Source organism: Corvus brachyrhynchos, unplaced genomic scaffold (assembly GCF_000691975.1).
Source record: "Corvus brachyrhynchos isolate BGI_N302 unplaced genomic scaffold, ASM69197v1 scaffold175, whole genome shotgun sequence".
NCBI lineage: Eukaryota > Metazoa > Chordata > Aves > Passeriformes > Corvidae > Corvus > Corvus brachyrhynchos.
The window spans coordinates 7,402,163-7,419,624 of NW_008238448.1; the positions used below are offsets into that span (position 1 = coordinate 7,402,163).

A 17,462-nucleotide genomic window follows, 5' to 3' on the forward strand; every position below is an offset into this window, starting at 1 on the left:
AAAAAAATTAGAATGGTGTGTTTTCCATTTCGTGTTTGCTCTTGGACGTTATTTCAGACCAGACTATGTGAATCTTTTGTTTAATTGAAACAGATTGTAGTGCTGCTGTCTCTGTGACATCTAGAAAAGTAATTCAGCCTGTCTACTGTGCTCTCTTGAGTAATCATCAGAGGAAACCTGATGTGAGGTAGTTGAAGGCTGATTAACCTGGTGTGATAAGTGGCCTCTAGCCCATTAGGCATGCCTGTGGGCAAGTTTTCTGTTTTGAAAATTACAATATACAAAATTACAATAAACAATATATTACAATATACAAAAATATATTTTCCATCTCAAATGTAGTCCTAAACATCTTAATATGTGGAATTGTTTATTTGACACATCAAAAGATTGGTGTATGTCAGCCCAGACAGAGAATAAGAATTAAGCTGTTCTGATCCCTCTCAAAGAATGCTCTGTCAGTAACTATAACTCTTTAGGAAATGTTAACATCAGTCTTTTTACTGATTTCTGTCATAAAATCATAGAATCATCAAGGTTGGAAGAGACCTTTAAGATTAGCAAGTTCAACCATCAACCCAGCTCCATCACTGTAATCCCTAAATCACATCACCCAGTGCCAGATCCAGACACCTTTTAAACACCTCCAGGGATGGTGACTCCACCACCTCCCTGGGAAACCTATTCCAATGCCTTACAACCTGAACAGTAAAAAATTTTTTTTCTGATATCCAATCTGTATCTCCCCTGTGTCAGCTTAAGGCCATTTCCTCTGGCCCTCTCACTGCAGGCATAATAGAAGTAGCTGGCCTCATCCTCAGTACACCCTTCTTTCATGTGGTTGTAGAGAATGATGAGGTCCCTCCAGAGCCTCCTTTTCTCCAGGCGAAACAACCCCAGCTCCCTCAGCCATTCCTTATAAAACATGTTTTCTAGACCCTTCACAAGCCTTGCTGCCTTTCTCTGGACATGTTCTAGCACCTCAATATTCTTTTTAAAGTGGGGTGCCCAGAACTGAACGCAGGACTTGAGGTGTGGCCTCACCAATGCTTGAGTACAGAGGGACAATCCCTGCCCTGGTGCTGCTGGCCACACCATTGCTGATACAGGCCAGGATGCCACTGGCCTTCTCGGCCCCCTGGGCACAGCTGGCTCATGTTCAGCTGCCATCAGCCAGCACCTAGAAGTCCCTTTCTGCCAAATGGCTCTCAGGCCACTCTCACCCAGCCCGTGGCACTACCTGGGGTTGCTGTGACCCAAGTGCAGGAGCCAGCACTTTGCCATACTGAATCAACTTCATGCAGTTGTCCTTAGGCCATTGATCGAGTCGGGCCAGGTCTCTGTGTTTCAAAAGAATATTCTAAGGACATGATCTTTCAGCTACCCATGTTCCAGTGTGTTCCAAGTTAAGTTCTGCCCAGTAGTCTAATGGCAACAAGTGCAGAATAAGGTGCACAAATTTAAGGAGCTTCATTTATACAGGTCAAATTAGTTGTTAGCCTAAGAAATTGAGCAGCTTTGGCAGCTTGTAAGATTGCTTCTTTTGCTTCTTTCTTTACTTGTTTATTCATTGTTGAAAGCAGAAGCGATCTGGCAATATGTGTGTGAAGAAGTCTTTTTGAAACAGTCTCTGGTGTACTTTCATTTTCATTATTCTCTGTTGCATTACTAACACATGAAAGGGCTAAAAATGACCCACAGAATGTATTTTGAACTGTAGTATCTGTAACTGTAATATTTGTAGATAAATAATTTAAAACAACTTGGTACAGACACAGTTTGCAAATTTAGTTACCTTAAATGATGTTGTCTGTCTTAATTTTTTTTATCTCATCGAAAATAAAGGTGGCCTCATTTGTAATGCATGAACACCCTTCCATCTCTTTACAGCAATTAAAAAATTGTGTTTTGTGTTTAAGTCCTGTACATCGTTTTACTCTTTCAGGTACTGTGCTAATATTTATGACAACAATGATATATTAGCAGTGTCTTCAAAACGTTCCACCAATGCAAAACACTTTCATAATCCTAACATAATTGCAATATTTCAACTGATAAAATCTTTTATACAGCTACTTGGCAGAGTTAACTTCTGTGGACCACACAGGGCTTCTTGAGATAATCATTTCAAGATAGTTTACTAATAAAAAAATCATTTGTTGCAGGACTCGTCTTATTTTCAGTCAGCTTGGGTATGAAGATTACAGTGCAGTTAACGTACAGGTTTTAGGGTCTGAAGATACATATGGACCTCATGCTAGAAGGAGTATAGATGGTGTAAGTATGCAGTGGAGTGTTCTTAAACTTACACTGACCTCTTTTAATCTTTCCATATTGTTATCTTTTCCACAACTTTAAAGGAAGTCACTATCATCTTGGGAATTTCACCCCTTCACGTTGCAAAGAACTCACTGTCACTACTTAATGTACAAAATTAATACTGACAAGGTCTTTGTAGTATTGGGTCTTCCAGAAGCACTGATATGAAATCTTAGAAAAAATGTTGTACTCTGTTCTGATGTTTTCCATCTCAAGAAATACCTTATTATAAAAACTTCTGCGGCATAGACTTACCTTAGATGTCTAAGTCTAAGACCACATTATAAATATTGCAATCAGGAAATCTCAGCATTAATGTTGCCTGCACAACTTTAAAATTGTCTGTGAGTACTATTTGAGAAATAATCTTCAACTGTAACTCTGCACTGTATTTTGTGACTGTGTATGTAAGAATATGAATGATGGCCATAGCCACTGCAGCTGTGTTATCCATGGTCTGTTTTCCTAATCTAGAGAATGAAAGTCCTTTTTAAAGGAAAAAGACTGCAAATCATGTCCTCACTTAGATGCACTTTAAATATTTAGACAGTTCAGTTTGTTCCAAAACAGTAGCATTTAATTCTTCTTTGTCAGTGGCAGTCTTGCAAAACTCTTAAGGTACACGTGGCAAAACTCAGCTCTTGAGTTTGTTCTTATGAGTGCCGATGTTTAATAGCCAACAGTTTGTATCTAAAGGAAACAAGAATGTGATATGGAGAAGGACAGTGAACTTCTTACTAGTGAAATTGAGTGCTCTTAGAAATTGGTCAAGTTATATCTGCAGCTGTTCATTTCAGTGAAACTCAGCTTGAGTTTCAATTTCCTTCAAAGCAGCAAGAGTTGCTTCCTGAAGACTGAGCTTTTATGATGTGGTCTTTTTTATTTTAGGACTATAAAACCTGCAATTCTAAGTGTCTTACTGAGTGAAGAATCAAAATTCTGGAACATAGGAACAGATGTTCCAGATGTTCAACTTGTCTGTGTTTTGTTTGTGCCAACTCCTTATCATTATGCATTGTAATATATTCTTTAATTAAATTATTATATAGAAAGTTTTGTCTCATTGTACAAAGTGAATAATGAAGAAGAGCAGTTTCTCCTTCCTGATTGTTCAGTTTACATTGCTTACAGTACATGAAAGACATTTTTTAAATGAAAGAGAGTATTTGTAGTACTTTCTGTATTTCCAGCTTCAGTCCCCAGATCTTATATTAAAAGTAAACAGAGTGTCATTGCCATTGTATGTGCTTCTCATACATGCCTGAAACAGGATGGGAGAGCTAAGGCTGAAATACAGGAAAGCGCTCTGTTGCCTTCCCCCTTCACACTTCCTCCAGCATTTTAGAAGAAACTAGCCAGGGGAGCTTTCATCTGGAAAGCAGCCATGGTAGCTTGAGAAAAAGGGTTGGCGAGTGGAGTTTGCTTTTCCATTTAAAATACAAAGTCATAGAATCCCAGAGAAAGCATTTGTCCATTGAGGCTTCAGGTAGGGATAATGTAGTCCCTTAAATACTCTTTTCCTACCATGTCTTTCCATGAAAAATTAGAACTGGTTATTTGGGTTACAAATCATAGTGCTCAAAACCAGAGCCATACTGTGCTAAGCAGTATATTAACATGTAAGGAAAATACTTTCTGTTTTGAAAGTTCTACAAAAAGCAAGTATGTAGTTGAGTACCAAGACAGGGTAAGTTGAACAATATTTGTAGCTCAGCATAGATGTATGGTGTGGCTGGACTACTGTCAAACTGGTGCAAAGGTTTTCCTTTGTGGCTGTGAAATCACTGTGTATCCCAGCCTTATGTGCACGTGCATACTGTAGTCTGAGCTACTCTGTGGAGTATTGACTGCTCCTGATAACACGAAATCTCCTTGAGAAATAGGAAAGGATGGCAAGCACTGTGTCTCTGAGTATGTCTACCTAAGGGTACTTAGACATAATTGCTTCCCCTTTATTTTTTTTAATCATTGCTGTACCTCAGAGTACCTCTGTGTGTATATGCCACTAGAATTGGGAGTAGAGAAAAATAATCTTTCAGCTTCATGAATGTTTAGGGCATTGGATTAAACATAATAAAACAAGAAGGCCCCTCATTTTTGAATTTCAGCTGATCACCAGCTAAAAAGTAGGTAGTTTCCTTCCCTTGGTATAACCTGATACGAGTGATCCTCTTCCTGCAGGGGTTTTGTCATGTATTTGAGTTGGAATAGAGGATTTAGTAGTCTGTTAGCATGATGGTCTCTTTAGAATACCAAAAGCTACCAAATTTAAAAGAATTCATTAGACAGGGCATTTAGAGATTTTTGAAGTGCTCTGAGCTCTATAGAATAACAAAACAAAACCCCCCCACCCAACTGTAGGTATTTTTTTCATGCTTTCATGAAACACTTCCTTTCCTGTTGACATAAAGAAAGGATATAAACACTGGAAGAAATCTCCCAGTATCTTGTAGTCAAGCTTGTCCTCTTTTAAATTTTATATTGATATAAGTAAACCAAGAATTTCATATAAGGTTACCAAAGAATTTTCAGAAACTTAATGTACATTAACCAAAAAAAAAAGAAAAGCTGAATTCCAGAGAGAAGAAATGCTCTGCTGCAGAATTCCGTACTAACAGAGTAGTGCTGTGTGAGAAACTCCTGACAAGTAGGTTTTGCTACCTTGTGCAGTCCCATTTTGTATGTACTTGAACTTGTGCTTTAGGACAAGTAAGAGACACTCAGAGACAGACTTTTATTGTGAGTATGTTTCACATATTTGAAGATTCAAAGGCAGAGCAAAGATAGTTCCTATTGGTGCTTGCAAATTCTGGAATAAATAGTCTTTACCCTCAGTAAGACCTAATGCTTGCTCTGAGGCTTTCACTCAGTGTATTGATTCCAGTGTATTGATCCTTCAGTGGCTGAAAATACAATTTTTCGAGAAGTAAAATTTTAAGTGAGAGACAGTACTTATCTGCAACGACAGGTGTTCTGACTAGAGTATGGAGCACAGTACTGATTTGGTTTACCTTTAGAGGGAGCATCTGCTCTTCTCTTTGGAAATGTGGTGGTTTTTACAAGTTCTGTTCTTACATTTATCTCCCAAGGATTAGGTTTGAATTCTTTTCTGTGGGCAGATCTGCTTCCTTCTTGATGCTAAGAGAAGTGAACCTGGCTCTCTAACTTGGCCCCAGAGTACACTCAGTGCACTTAGAATAAGAGCAAAGTTTGTTTGCCAGTTCCACTGAGAGTGAAGCCAAGTATTTGGTATTGTTAGTTACAGTACTTGATTCTTGGAGAATGCTGGAGAAAAGGCACGTTGTCCTAGTGATTTGAAATACCCAATCACTGATTCCATGGTAGCAAAATAAAGATAATGAAAAGTTAACAGCAAATCACAGTGATGGTGGATAAAAATTCACCAAATTATTTAACTTGAATGCTGAGCTACAGTTACTTTTCAGTTTTGTAAATTTAACCGATGTTCTGCATCTAAGCTGATCTAATTTTAACCTTTTTGAAGCAGGGTCCTCGGGAGGCTGTTATTTGGCTTGCTGTACACCATAAACAAAGAGAAGCTGTAGAAATCTTCTCTAGAGAGATTGCACCAGCTGGAACTGGCATGGGTAAATACTCATATCATCTTTTAAAAATTTTAAAGTTGCTTTTTCTTTTTATTCTCTGGAGTCTGAAGGTGTTGGTTTTATTAGGGGTTCAGTTTTTTCCTTTTACCACTGATCATTGGAGAATGAAAAAGTGAAAAATCTGCACTACATGGCTTGGGTAGAGTATGAGTAGAATTGAAATTGAGTTACTGTTACACATGAACATCTGTGCCTTGAGGTGGCTGGCACACTTTCAGTTCTTGTTATGAGGGCTTTCAGTGATGAAACAAATACTTTCCTATGTGGAATCGGGTTAGGCAGTCTGTGTGGATGATGATTGGGGTGCTAGGTTTGTTTCCTAAAGGAACAGTTTAAGCTTTTTAGAACATCCTCTAGCAGTTTTTCTCCAAAAAAAAAAAAAAATCTGTTTCAAATTACAGAACTGCTGCTAATAAGCAGCAATGGGAAAGAGGCTATTTCTGGAATCATCTGAGGCATTTGGTGATAAATAGCACTTTTCCTTGCCAGGTACAGGGCTGCAAAAAGGTTTTTGGCCCCTGTGACATAAATGATTAGTGTCAGAGGGTATCAGAGCTGTTTACTGACATGCTTCCAGGTGCTTGAACAACCACAGTCGTTCTTTTTTTTAATTTGTGGAAGATGTACTGGCACTGCTTCATACAGTCACCTCTTTGTGTTGCTGTTGTGTGGTAAATTTCTCTATTACCTGCACCCATAAACTCTTGCGTAAGCCGAGAAGGGTCAGATTTGGGATATAAGTGCTTAGTAGGCTATTTGTTGATGTGGAATATGTGTAAAGCAGTGATTTAGAGAATCTTTTTAATTTTCTTTCTTCAGTGAGATTTAGAATTTTGCAACACCGCCAAACAGTAATTAGTGTTGTACTAATAACTGCATCAGCTTAACGATGCTTAGTTTCTGACAGTAGTGTAGACTTCCAGACCTTGCTGTGAAGAGCAGAACAAAGAATTCTTGATGCTTAATTGTCTTAAAACTGGCAGCTCCACAGACAAGACTTGTAGAGATGGGTAAGTGATCTTGGGAACAGAAGCCAGACCTAAGACTGTTGAGATTGTTGTCGTCCTAGGTGAATTCTCCTGTAACAGCACCTGGTGTTCATTTCCCTCCCCCATTTCCCTCAGCTGTTCCCCTCCTCTCTATTTCAGTGGGACATTTTTGCAAATGATTACAACTCTCCAAAGTGTCACAGCTTCAGTGAGAGGCAGAGCAAGCCCTATGGCAGTTTGGTCACCCTCGTGGGAGGATCAGAGCGTCCACAGGCAGAGAACCCAGAACCTGAGCCTTGTGTGCCCTCTGTGTAAGTGCTCTGGGCAGTGAGCACCTGAGGTCCCATTCTGTACAGTGCTGCACCACTTTTTCTCACTGGGCACTGAATAAAAATTGCTGTGGCTGCTCTCTCTTACATGGATAGAGCATGCCTATCAAATGTGGTTTTGTGCTGCCCACGTGGATCTGTGTGATGTAGCCTCATGTGGCTTTGTTCTGCCAAAATGGTGGCAGTTGTGGGGATACACACCAAGTGAGATTTTAAGCATGAGTGGCTTTTCCTGATGAAAATCCTTTAAACAATGAAGTCCTGTGTTTCAAAGATTGCCAGCTTGGTCATGCCCCTCCCAACTCTCCTACATTAGCTCACTTCCAGGAGGTGAAATAGTGACTATGAGAGTCATTGCAAATAACCCTTCTTTCTTGTTTTGCATATTCTTTTAATGAAGAACTGGGGAAAAGCAGGAACAAATTACAAATCCTTCATAGTGGACACCAGGGAGGAAGGAGAAGTTGTTGATTTGCAGGGTGATGTCACCTGAACTGAAACACTTCATTCTGTTATTTTGGGACATTTAAGAGTGACCTTTAAAAAACAAAGTACACTTTCAGATCTGTACTGGACAAAAAGGAAAAAAGAAAAAAAAGGGAAATATTTTCTCTTCTGGCTGAACTGTATCTAGTGGTTGTGGAGTACTGTTTTTAACAGTATTTATTTATTCTTCTTTCCCCTCAGTAGCAGTTTGGTGTTTGTTACTCTTAAGTGATGTGTAGGCAATTGTACAGATAATAATCCTCACGTATAGCAGCTTTCATCCAAGAATCTTTAGCAAGCTGCATGAAGATGATCAGCTAAGCTTTCTAACATCTAGTAACACTGGAAACTATTCTGTCTGCTTTACAGATGGTTTCCTGAGATAGTGCAAGAAAGCATGACCACAAAAGAATGTGAATCAAGAGTCCTTGGTTCTGCTTTCCCTGTAAGAAATGCTGAAGAGCAACTCTACCAGTATTTAAGGGGACCAAGCTTAAATTTGGCTAAAATTTAGGAATGGGGAGTAGAGGAGAAGAGAGATTGAGAAAAGAGGTTTGATGGTTCAGAATAAGGGTGGAGAGTCACAAGAGCTCCTGCTGCATCTTTTGTAGTGAAATCCAGGAGCACTGTCACTTCTGGTGTTTCATCAGGTGGTTTTAGCCTGCTAGTCACTACTTGAGGAGCTGTGAGCTGGAGTTCATAGGTAGTTTTATTTTGGCAAACCATAACATGAAAATTAGTAATTGTAGGTAAAATAGATTAATGTCTTTAGTAATCAGTACTAAAAGCCTAGTTTTGGTGTTTCTCACTTAGGCTAAATTTAAATCACTTGAGTCAAAATTTTTTACCTATTTTCCTGATAACTTTTTGAGGGCATTTTCAGTTGTGGTTTTTCAGACTTTGCAGGGAGCAACAGTAAAATGAAAATAAATTCTTCCTGTGATTAAAAAGCACATCACAATAATTTTGTTGAGGAGTAATCTTCATAATTCTTCACTTCAGAGACTTAAAACTTCAGATGCTAGGTCTTGAGTTATCAGATGTGCTTTTTAGTGAATTTGGAGTCTTAATGTCAGTATTTAATAACTTCTGACTTACTTTGCAGCATATGATCTTTGGATATGATACAGGTTTTGGGCATTTGTATATGTCAAGGCTAATAAAACTTAGATCTCATAAAAGGAGAGCATTGTATATTGTATAGCTTCTGATCAATTTGAGAATGCTGATTCTTCCCCGCTCCCATCCACATCAGTAGAAAGACAACCATCTAAAGGCATTGTGCTGATCTGAAATTCCCAATTTCTTACGAAATCTCATCCTCTGTGTAAAACAAAGGAATGCTATCTGTATGTTGAAGTGGGCTGAAGCCTCTGTGTGTTTGTGCTCTGCAATATAGACAAGGACCTGTTAGACCTGCAAGAGAGAATTTTGAGACTGTTGCATTTTTTAAGAAGCTTCCATAGTCAACAGTGAATGACTGAGATTTTCTTAGTTATTCCCTGACTTCTTTTCATAATGCTTTTTAAATTTCCATTGTTTTTGTTGAAGACCAGCGGGACACATTAGTGTACTCCCACAGAAATTGTTTTTAAGTATTATTAAAACTGCAGATGAGACTCTTAAGCCCAGAGAAGAATTTGAAGTTACTGTAAATAGACGTGCCATGTTGGAGAGCGATTTGTTGTTTATTTTCTGTTTGGAATGGAAGACATTTACTGTAAACTTCTGTTGAGTATGGTATTTAGTTCACAAGTTCAAACACTTAATCAGTTTTCATTTGGATTATGCTGTTCTGATGAACTTAAAGGGATACATACTATTAAAAAAAAGCCCAAACATACCTTATCCCATCTTTTAATACTTTTTTACAATTAATACTTGAGTTTAACCTTTTAATTATTTAATTTATTCTTTCTGTTTAGTCCTCAGTAGTCTGAAAGTTGATAATAACCAGGGGTTTTTTTAGCAGCAACCAGCAAGTTTGCTTGGCTTTATGCGTGTTGGTCTCCTGAAAAAAAGAATAATTTTCAGTCTGTACTGTTCAGTCCTAATAGTGGGGTCTTCACAGCTGTTTTTCTGTTCTGTAAAGTGAGATTCCTGTGCTTGGCACTGGAGAATCCTGGACACATAGACTCAAATTTTTAAATCTGTAGTAGGCTATGGGAGTTCAGTGCAGTTCTGCAATGTTCAGTTCATAGCAGTTCACCCTCACTTCATAAAAGCTAGCAATCAGAGGCCTGGTTTGTATTATTCAGTGAAAATATCTTCATTATGTACAGTCCAGTCAGCCAAATGGTTAGAATTTAAATACTTTCTGTTGATTTAGTATATTTATATTGTCTTCTTTAATTCAGATACTTCATTGTGAATGAAATGCGGCATAGAAGAGGCTCAAGAAGAGCCTTTACTGTGGGAATCTGGCGTTCATAGTTTAGTGAGGGTTCAGTAGCTAAGAAATATTTTACTAATAGCTGAAATCATGTGCTGACCCTTATTTCACATTAAAATGACCGGAGTTTGACACTAAGATGACAGCTGGTTAATACAACTTGAGATTTTAAAGTGCTTGAGTATATATAAATATTTTGACTGATGTCCTAACTGTGTTGGAAGATGCTTTTAGAAATGTCCTTGTTGTAGCAGTTTACTGCAGTCCCCATTTTTTTGAGAATAATACTGCAGAAGATAAACTATCTGCTGTTTTCAGAAGACATAGATAGAATAATTAAGAACATACAGTTGACCTCTGTAAAAAAAAAAAAGGTTGTATGCATTTTGTGCTGGTGCTCAACCATATTGTAAGAACTGCTGAGTATAAACCTCAGTTTTGTAAAAGGTCAATAGAGATTTCATATTTCTCTAGTTCGATCACTTTAGAAAAATAATGCTTGACAAGTGGACTACTTTGTCTGTTTTTTATATATAAATACATGAATCATTCCTTAGAATATGTAGTAAATACATAAATAACCTATTGGTTGAGCTAATTCAGTCACTGGAAATATAAGGGTCAAAAGCTGAAAGTTGTTCAGCAAGAAACATCACTGTATCTTGAAATTCTGTGAAACATCAAAAAAACCTTAAAGTTTTATTAAACTTACAGTGCTTAAAGCTTTTTAGATTTCAAGTAGTTGGAGCATTTTCATGCTTTTTTACTCCAAAACATTTTACAAAATGCTTCATGCAGTCTAGCATCCTTTGTATGTTGCATAATGGTTTATTCTGTTGAAAAATACACAGAATTGTACAGAAGTTTGGGATTTTTTTAACAGAAGTCGATTAAAGAAGTATTAATCCAAAAGTGGGTGTGACCATTCAAGTAGGATTGGGATAGGACAGAGGGAATATTAAGGAGGCAGCACATCAGGCTTTTCCACCATCTGTAAATCCAGTGGGGAATAATGAGAGCTGGAAGGAATGAAGCTTGTTTTGGTGGAAATTTGCATCTCATAGGTTGATTGCAAGTTCCAGCCAGAGTTCTTTCTGCTGTGGGGCATTTTACAGGGTGTGGTATATATGACATAGATTATAATGTATTAGAACATGGTGGTTCTGCATACTGAAATAGGTGCTGATTTTATGCATCTTTTGCTGGGGCTGGTTTTCAGTGGATCCATTCCCTGAATTGCCCCAACTGAGAGCAACATTGGTTTTCCCAAGTAGTCTTTTGTTTGCTAGCTACCTCTGTTCATGAAATTTATCAGAAACTTCCTGTCTTTTCCAGTGTATCATACGTGATTTTTAGAAGAGTTTTTATTTGCAAGTCCATCCACAGATGGGTTTTGTAGAGTGAGAAAATAAAAAAGATCAAGAGACAGCTGGAGAGATAAAACATACCTGGGTAACCAGGAACGGTCAAGCTGTTGTAGCAAGGAGGTGTATCCTGACTGGGCTTCACCTTGTATTATTTACATGGATATCTGTAACTACATCTCTGCTCACAGGGGAGTGCCAGTCATGGGATGTTAGTGTGCTTTGGTTTCTTGAGATTCCTCTCCATCCTTCCGATTTGGATCAAATTTGCCATTGGACCCAAAATTTGGGAGTCTGCAGGTGTGCTGGCAGAATCATGGACACCAAGGAAGAAAACCTGACAAATAATTAATTATATGTACATGTATATACAGAGGATGATGGTTTGTTTTTCGTAAGATACTTGGGCTGAAAATGAGTAAGACTTAAAGAAGCCTAGAGGAAGGAGTCATAAAATGAAAAGACAGTATAAGACTGTGTGAAGAATTGTGCAGGTTAACCAAGGAAAAGCACTTTCTAACTATTTATTTATTTATTTATTTAATAGAGTAAATGTAGATTTAAACCTTTAAACACAGAATCCAAAGGAATCTAGCTTGGTCACCTAGAAAGGAAAAGATTTACAAGTCTTGGTGCCTGAAGATTTTCCAACCATGTCATATATTTGGGAGTTAATAAAAACGGGAAATCCAGTGGTGTAATCCCCAGTGCTCACTGGTTTTAAATGCCCAGCCGTCTGGAGAATTTGTAGTTCTCAGGCTCGGTCCCCAGACACTGTGAGGAAATGGAAGGCTTTTGGATCAAATGCTTGACTCAAAGTAAGTGTCATGATGCGCAGTGTGATGATTACATGAGACAAATACTGTACCTGCAGATGAACAGGAGCAGGGTATAGATGCACTGAAAGGAAGGTCTCCCATCTAAAGGTAATCACTACTTTTTGCAGTGCATCAGTTTTATGCCATCCTGATGCACAGAAGCTGGCAGAGAGTGGTGGTGAGTTCATTAGCTTGGAATGAAGCAACTTGTTCCAGAGGTTCGCTGGTAGCAGGTGAGACAATACTTTTATCTGCCTTGAGGCACTGAGGAATGGAGCTCTGATGACAAAAAAAGGTTGTGTGACCTTTCTGGGAAAGGAGATCAAGAGCTTCAATTTAGCTGAGAATCTCAGCAATTTGAGCCTGCAGCCTGATTGATATTCTCTACAAGCATGACAAATTGTTTGTGTCACTGTAAATAAAGATAAGTCTTCCAGAAAGGAGGGAGAGCATCTGTACAGATATTTAAGCAAGCAGTGCAACATAAGCATAAAGTACAGCATGAGGAGATACTTCTATAGGAAGTTTTCTTGGGACAATGGTTGATCCAAGGAGATCATAATTTAATTAGCAGAAGGTAGGTCTGGCCACAGTGACAGGTTCACTATTACCTGGGTGTACTACACCTTTCATTGCCTTCTTTTGGTTTACTGGAGAGATGTAATAGGAATCTGAGCTGTGGGTTGAGGTGAGGTGTAGTGCTCTTGTGCTGTTTACAGAACTAACAAACTGGTTGTGGCTTACAATCAGTGATTTAAGATTTCCTTTGTCTTCTCTGCCTGAAGCCTAACTAGGAATTTCATATGGATAAAAATTAAATTGGACTTAAAAGTGCTTCCACCTTATTTATATTCACATAAACAATAATCATAACATGAACAATAATGTTGCAACTGGGATATCTGTGTAGCTTTGCTCTGCAGTTGCAGGGACAGTTGTAGTACCTCCAAAGACAGATCTGCTGTTACAGTAGCTTGTGCTGGAGAGCCTTGAAAGACGAGCAGTAGCAAGCAGCACTAGAAGGTTATCTCAGCCTTGAGGTGTGAGCAGTTGTTGCTCTTACTTTGATTGTTTTCTTGTCAATGTTGAGAACTACTTCGTTGTAGGAGCCAAGAACCATTGTGTGAAAGCAGGCGAGTGAAGAGCTTGCTTTCAGAGCTTTCAGGACGTTGAAATTGATGTTGTATAAATAAAATCTGGTATCCTTAATGAGCAGTTCAGCTGCCTAGCAGGAAGTGACCCATATGACAATCCACAGATAATTTAACTAGCTTTATGGACCTAGATTTTCAACATGACCTTACTATATCCACCCTCCTTCCCTAGCAACCTAAATAAACAAACTAGGCACATAACTCAATAAAATCACTGCAGCTGGTTTTGTTGCTGAGTGGCAGTTCTGCTTGAATGAGTGCACAGGTAAGATGTATAGGGCTGAAACCTCACTGGATCATTTAAAATTGTGTAATGCTCATGTAAGGGATTCTTTCATATTCTGTCTACCACCACATTTTTTTAACAGTACTTAGTGAATAGGGAGGTAATTATTTCTGGTACTGTTTCTTTTGAAGGCATTTTTTTTCCCCTTTACTATCAAACATCAGACTTTTTTTGGGAAGTTGCTTCTGATGAGCATGAATATAGCAAGGCTCTGTAATCTCTGCTGCCACTGGTATGTGTCCACACTGAGAAGGCACTGAATCCAAGCTAGAACAGCCTGCTCTGGAGTAGAGGTTATTACTGTTAGCTTTAGTATCACAACAGCACAGTTACATGGCTTTTAGTTTGCTTGGAGCACAAACAGAGGAAATTCACACCTGGAGAAAGCATGAAGCCCATTTTAGCCAGAATTAATTTGGCCAAATATACTATGTGGGCAGCTTTCCACAGCACTTGTTTTTAAGAGACTGCTTAATGTAATTGTTAATTAATTCTTAGGCTGATTTAAAATATTTATTTTACTGTTTCTTTCCCCTGCAATACTGTTTGGAGCTGCATCATGTATTCGTTCCTGCTGTCCATGCCAGAAAGAAGGGTGAGAAGCTATGCTCAGGATGAGGAGAGCAGAGCTGTTTCTTTCAGAAATACGGACCTGGCAGATGGGTTTAATGATAGTAGAGCCTGGCAGGCTGATATTACAGTGCTGACTTACCACAGATCTGGGCTCATGCTAGTGCCTTAAGCCCCTAAATTACCTATGTATCACAGAGAGGGAATGGGATCTCCAGTACCCAGCACCTTAAAAAAGCAAAGTTGGTTTAAACGCTACAGAGAATGATTCAAATAAAAGTTAATCTAAACAAGCAAAGTTATATTAAACAAATGTTAAAAGAGACTATGGTCCATCAGAATTGTTTCTCTGCTCTCTTTGAAAGTAAATAAAAAAGAATGACAAAAAAACTAAAGCTAAGTTCTTTTTCTATCAAATGTATTACCTCACTGGCATTAATATATAAAATATTTTGAAGAAGTTTCTAAAGATTTAGTTCATGCTTTGCACATTTAAATTCTTTTTGGTTAAAATTCACAGTTACGTGTTTTGCCTTTTAACTTGTATAAAATGTTCAGTTTTGTTAATTTATGAGAATGTATGTAATTTTATGGAGATTTCCCTGCATTTATTAAAAATGGATCAATTCAAGCTTTGATAAGCTGTGAGCTCTGATGTGTTTTGAAGATGGCTTTAACCATTCTTTTGTGAATTTAATTTCCTTTTCCAGCCCCTGGCCTCACTGGAATTGTTGGAGGGCGCCCCAAAGTGTAAGTTAACTCCTGATCGTTAAGTTGTTGTAATGTCTGATGATAATGTTCCTACCAATCACCATCACAAGCTTCCCCAGCTTGGGACAGCAACCACAGAAGCAGCTAAATCTTCCTGTGTCACACTATGCTTAATAACTGGTAACAAGAAAATAGTGAGTGCTATACGATATGCATGCAAATAGTAAAATCCTTTATTGAAATAAATGTGACTTATGTGAGTCTCTGATCAGCTCGACCATGTTAATACATGCAAATTTCCACACCAGTTTTCTCCTGTAGTTGTTAGTTTAGAATATGGGCCCACCAAATTTACATCTGTATGAGCTCACTTCACCTAGAAATGTAAGGTCAAATGTCAGAACATCCCACAAAATGGTAGCATGAAACCATTTCATGACTGAGCTGAACATAATAATGTTGAGCATATTTAAAAAAAAAAAATCCTGGCTTGATTCAATTTTTTTCTAGATATGGCTAAAATCTTGTGGTACTTTATATCCTCACCTTTTCATCCTTATTCATCTAAAACTTTCTGTCATTAAGCAAATACTGCACACAAAGATGGGAGAAGAACCTGTGGCTGTATTTCCAGTAGCCCTGTGTAGCTGGCCTAGGTAATGTGGGGCTGCTGGCAGTGTAGTAGACTTCAATGTCATGAAGCACATCCTTTGTCAAGAAAACATTTTTGCTATTTTGGCTACCTCTCCTCAGTAAAACTTTCTTGAATTTTTTGAACAAAGTCTTACATTCTTAATAATGGAATTTAAAGGAGTTTTTACACTTCTCAGGCTTTCCAAAGTCGTTCGAAAAACCATTGCTAGTCGTGGTTGAATGGCTTTAATTTCCCAAGTGTTTGGTGTATGAATAGTCCAAAGGTGTATGATCTGCCAGTTTCATTAATTTCTAGTTAAATGCATTTATGCTGCTTGTTTTGTGTGTCTAGGTCTCCAGTTTTGAAGCCATTTTTCTTCTATTATCCCAAAAGCAATGTTCAGGTAAGACCTACTGCTTAAAGTCTGTGTTCTGTTTTCTTTGAAGTAATTTGAAAAATTCTGCTGATTCTGGCATTTTTTGGTGACTGAGTTATAAAACTGCCAAGTAGTATGGTGACTTTGATTAAAAAATATTTCCTCAGAGACTAATGTTACTCACACTGAATGTTTTGCAACAGTTGAACTTGCCAACCTTTCATTTTAATTGCTGCTAATTTTGAAATATCTTACATCAAAACTGAACTTCTCTTTTCATGTTCCTGGAATTGCAGGTTTGAATTATTTTTACTGCATTTGCAGAGAGTACTTAAGAAAATTGTAGACTTGTTTGGAGGTTAATGGAGTCTCTTTAACGAGTGGGCAGTTGGGTGTTCAGAGAGTGGAACATTAATCTTCTGAACTTGGACACATCTTCTGAGTTTTTGAGGAGTGATGTATTTTGTGTTACTACTGGGAATAAATATTAAAATCAATGAATTTCCTCTGATTCAACAGGTTTTACCTTAACAGAGCTGGGCTTTTTCCTTCCAGGTACCCTGTCTGTGAAAATAGAAGTAGTGATTTCTGTTCTTGCCTGTATTACAAGAACGGAAATGATGAAAGCCTGTGCCACTATTGTGCTGACTATCATGGAGGAGCCTGTGACTCTGTGGCCCTATTCAGTTCATAGCAATAGGTTATTTCAGTTCAAGAACTAACAGTTCAGATGTCAAGGCAGCCCTAGGTGAGAAATTACAGTGTAAGATGACATGTTCATCTAGAGCCTACTTCTTCTCTGTGATGCATGTACCCCTGTCTAGTTTGAAATTTTCAAGATGAAGAAACTGGTTTTGCTGAAACCATAAAATGTTTGGATTTATAAATATTGGTCTCTGCTCTACTGAGTGCCATCAGATATTTAATTTATCCTTTCAAGACTGCAGACAAAACTTCATATATGCCCTTCTTTTTCCAAGGTCTTCAAGTAGCTTGTAACTGTTGCATTCCTCTTATGCCAAGGCATTCTAATACTGAGTAAGAGCCTTCTCACTCATCCACCATCAAGAAAGTGGCCAAAGGCCAGATTTTTGGTCTGTCTTAGGCCACAGGGGTTGTGACAGCTTTCTGCTTAGGGTGGCACAGGGAAGCTCTGGGAGCACAGGCAGCAAGTGAAAAGGTGGGCAAGGGGGAACAAACAAAACAACTGAATCAGAAAGGGACTGTTTAGTTTTCATTCTTTAACGCTCATACAGTGCTTAGCACAACCAAGCCCTATTCTTTAAGTAGTATTCTTCATTAATGGAAAATATTTTAATTTCACAACTTTACAGACAAGGTGCCATTTAGTTATTAAATCTAAGTTAATTATAAACTCTGCACAGTGGAAAAGCATTTTAAAAAAACC

The 17,462-nt window shown here is 38.1% G+C and overlaps 1 protein-coding gene across 1 annotated transcript in view; it reads left to right on the forward strand.

Annotated features, from left to right (window-relative positions):
- LOC103617429 overlaps window positions 1-17,462 on the forward strand; it is a 56,571-nt gene that overhangs the window by 19,921 nt on the left and 19,188 nt on the right. Inside the window, exons 11-14 of the mRNA XM_017736798.1 lie at window positions 2,166-2,277; window positions 5,828-5,927; window positions 15,044-15,083; window positions 16,030-16,081. Of these exons, the coding sequence (XP_017592287.1) occupies window positions 2,166-2,277; window positions 5,828-5,927; window positions 15,044-15,083; window positions 16,030-16,081 (304 nt within the window). The remainder of the gene's footprint in view (window positions 1-2,165; window positions 2,278-5,827; window positions 5,928-15,043; window positions 15,084-16,029; window positions 16,082-17,462) is intronic.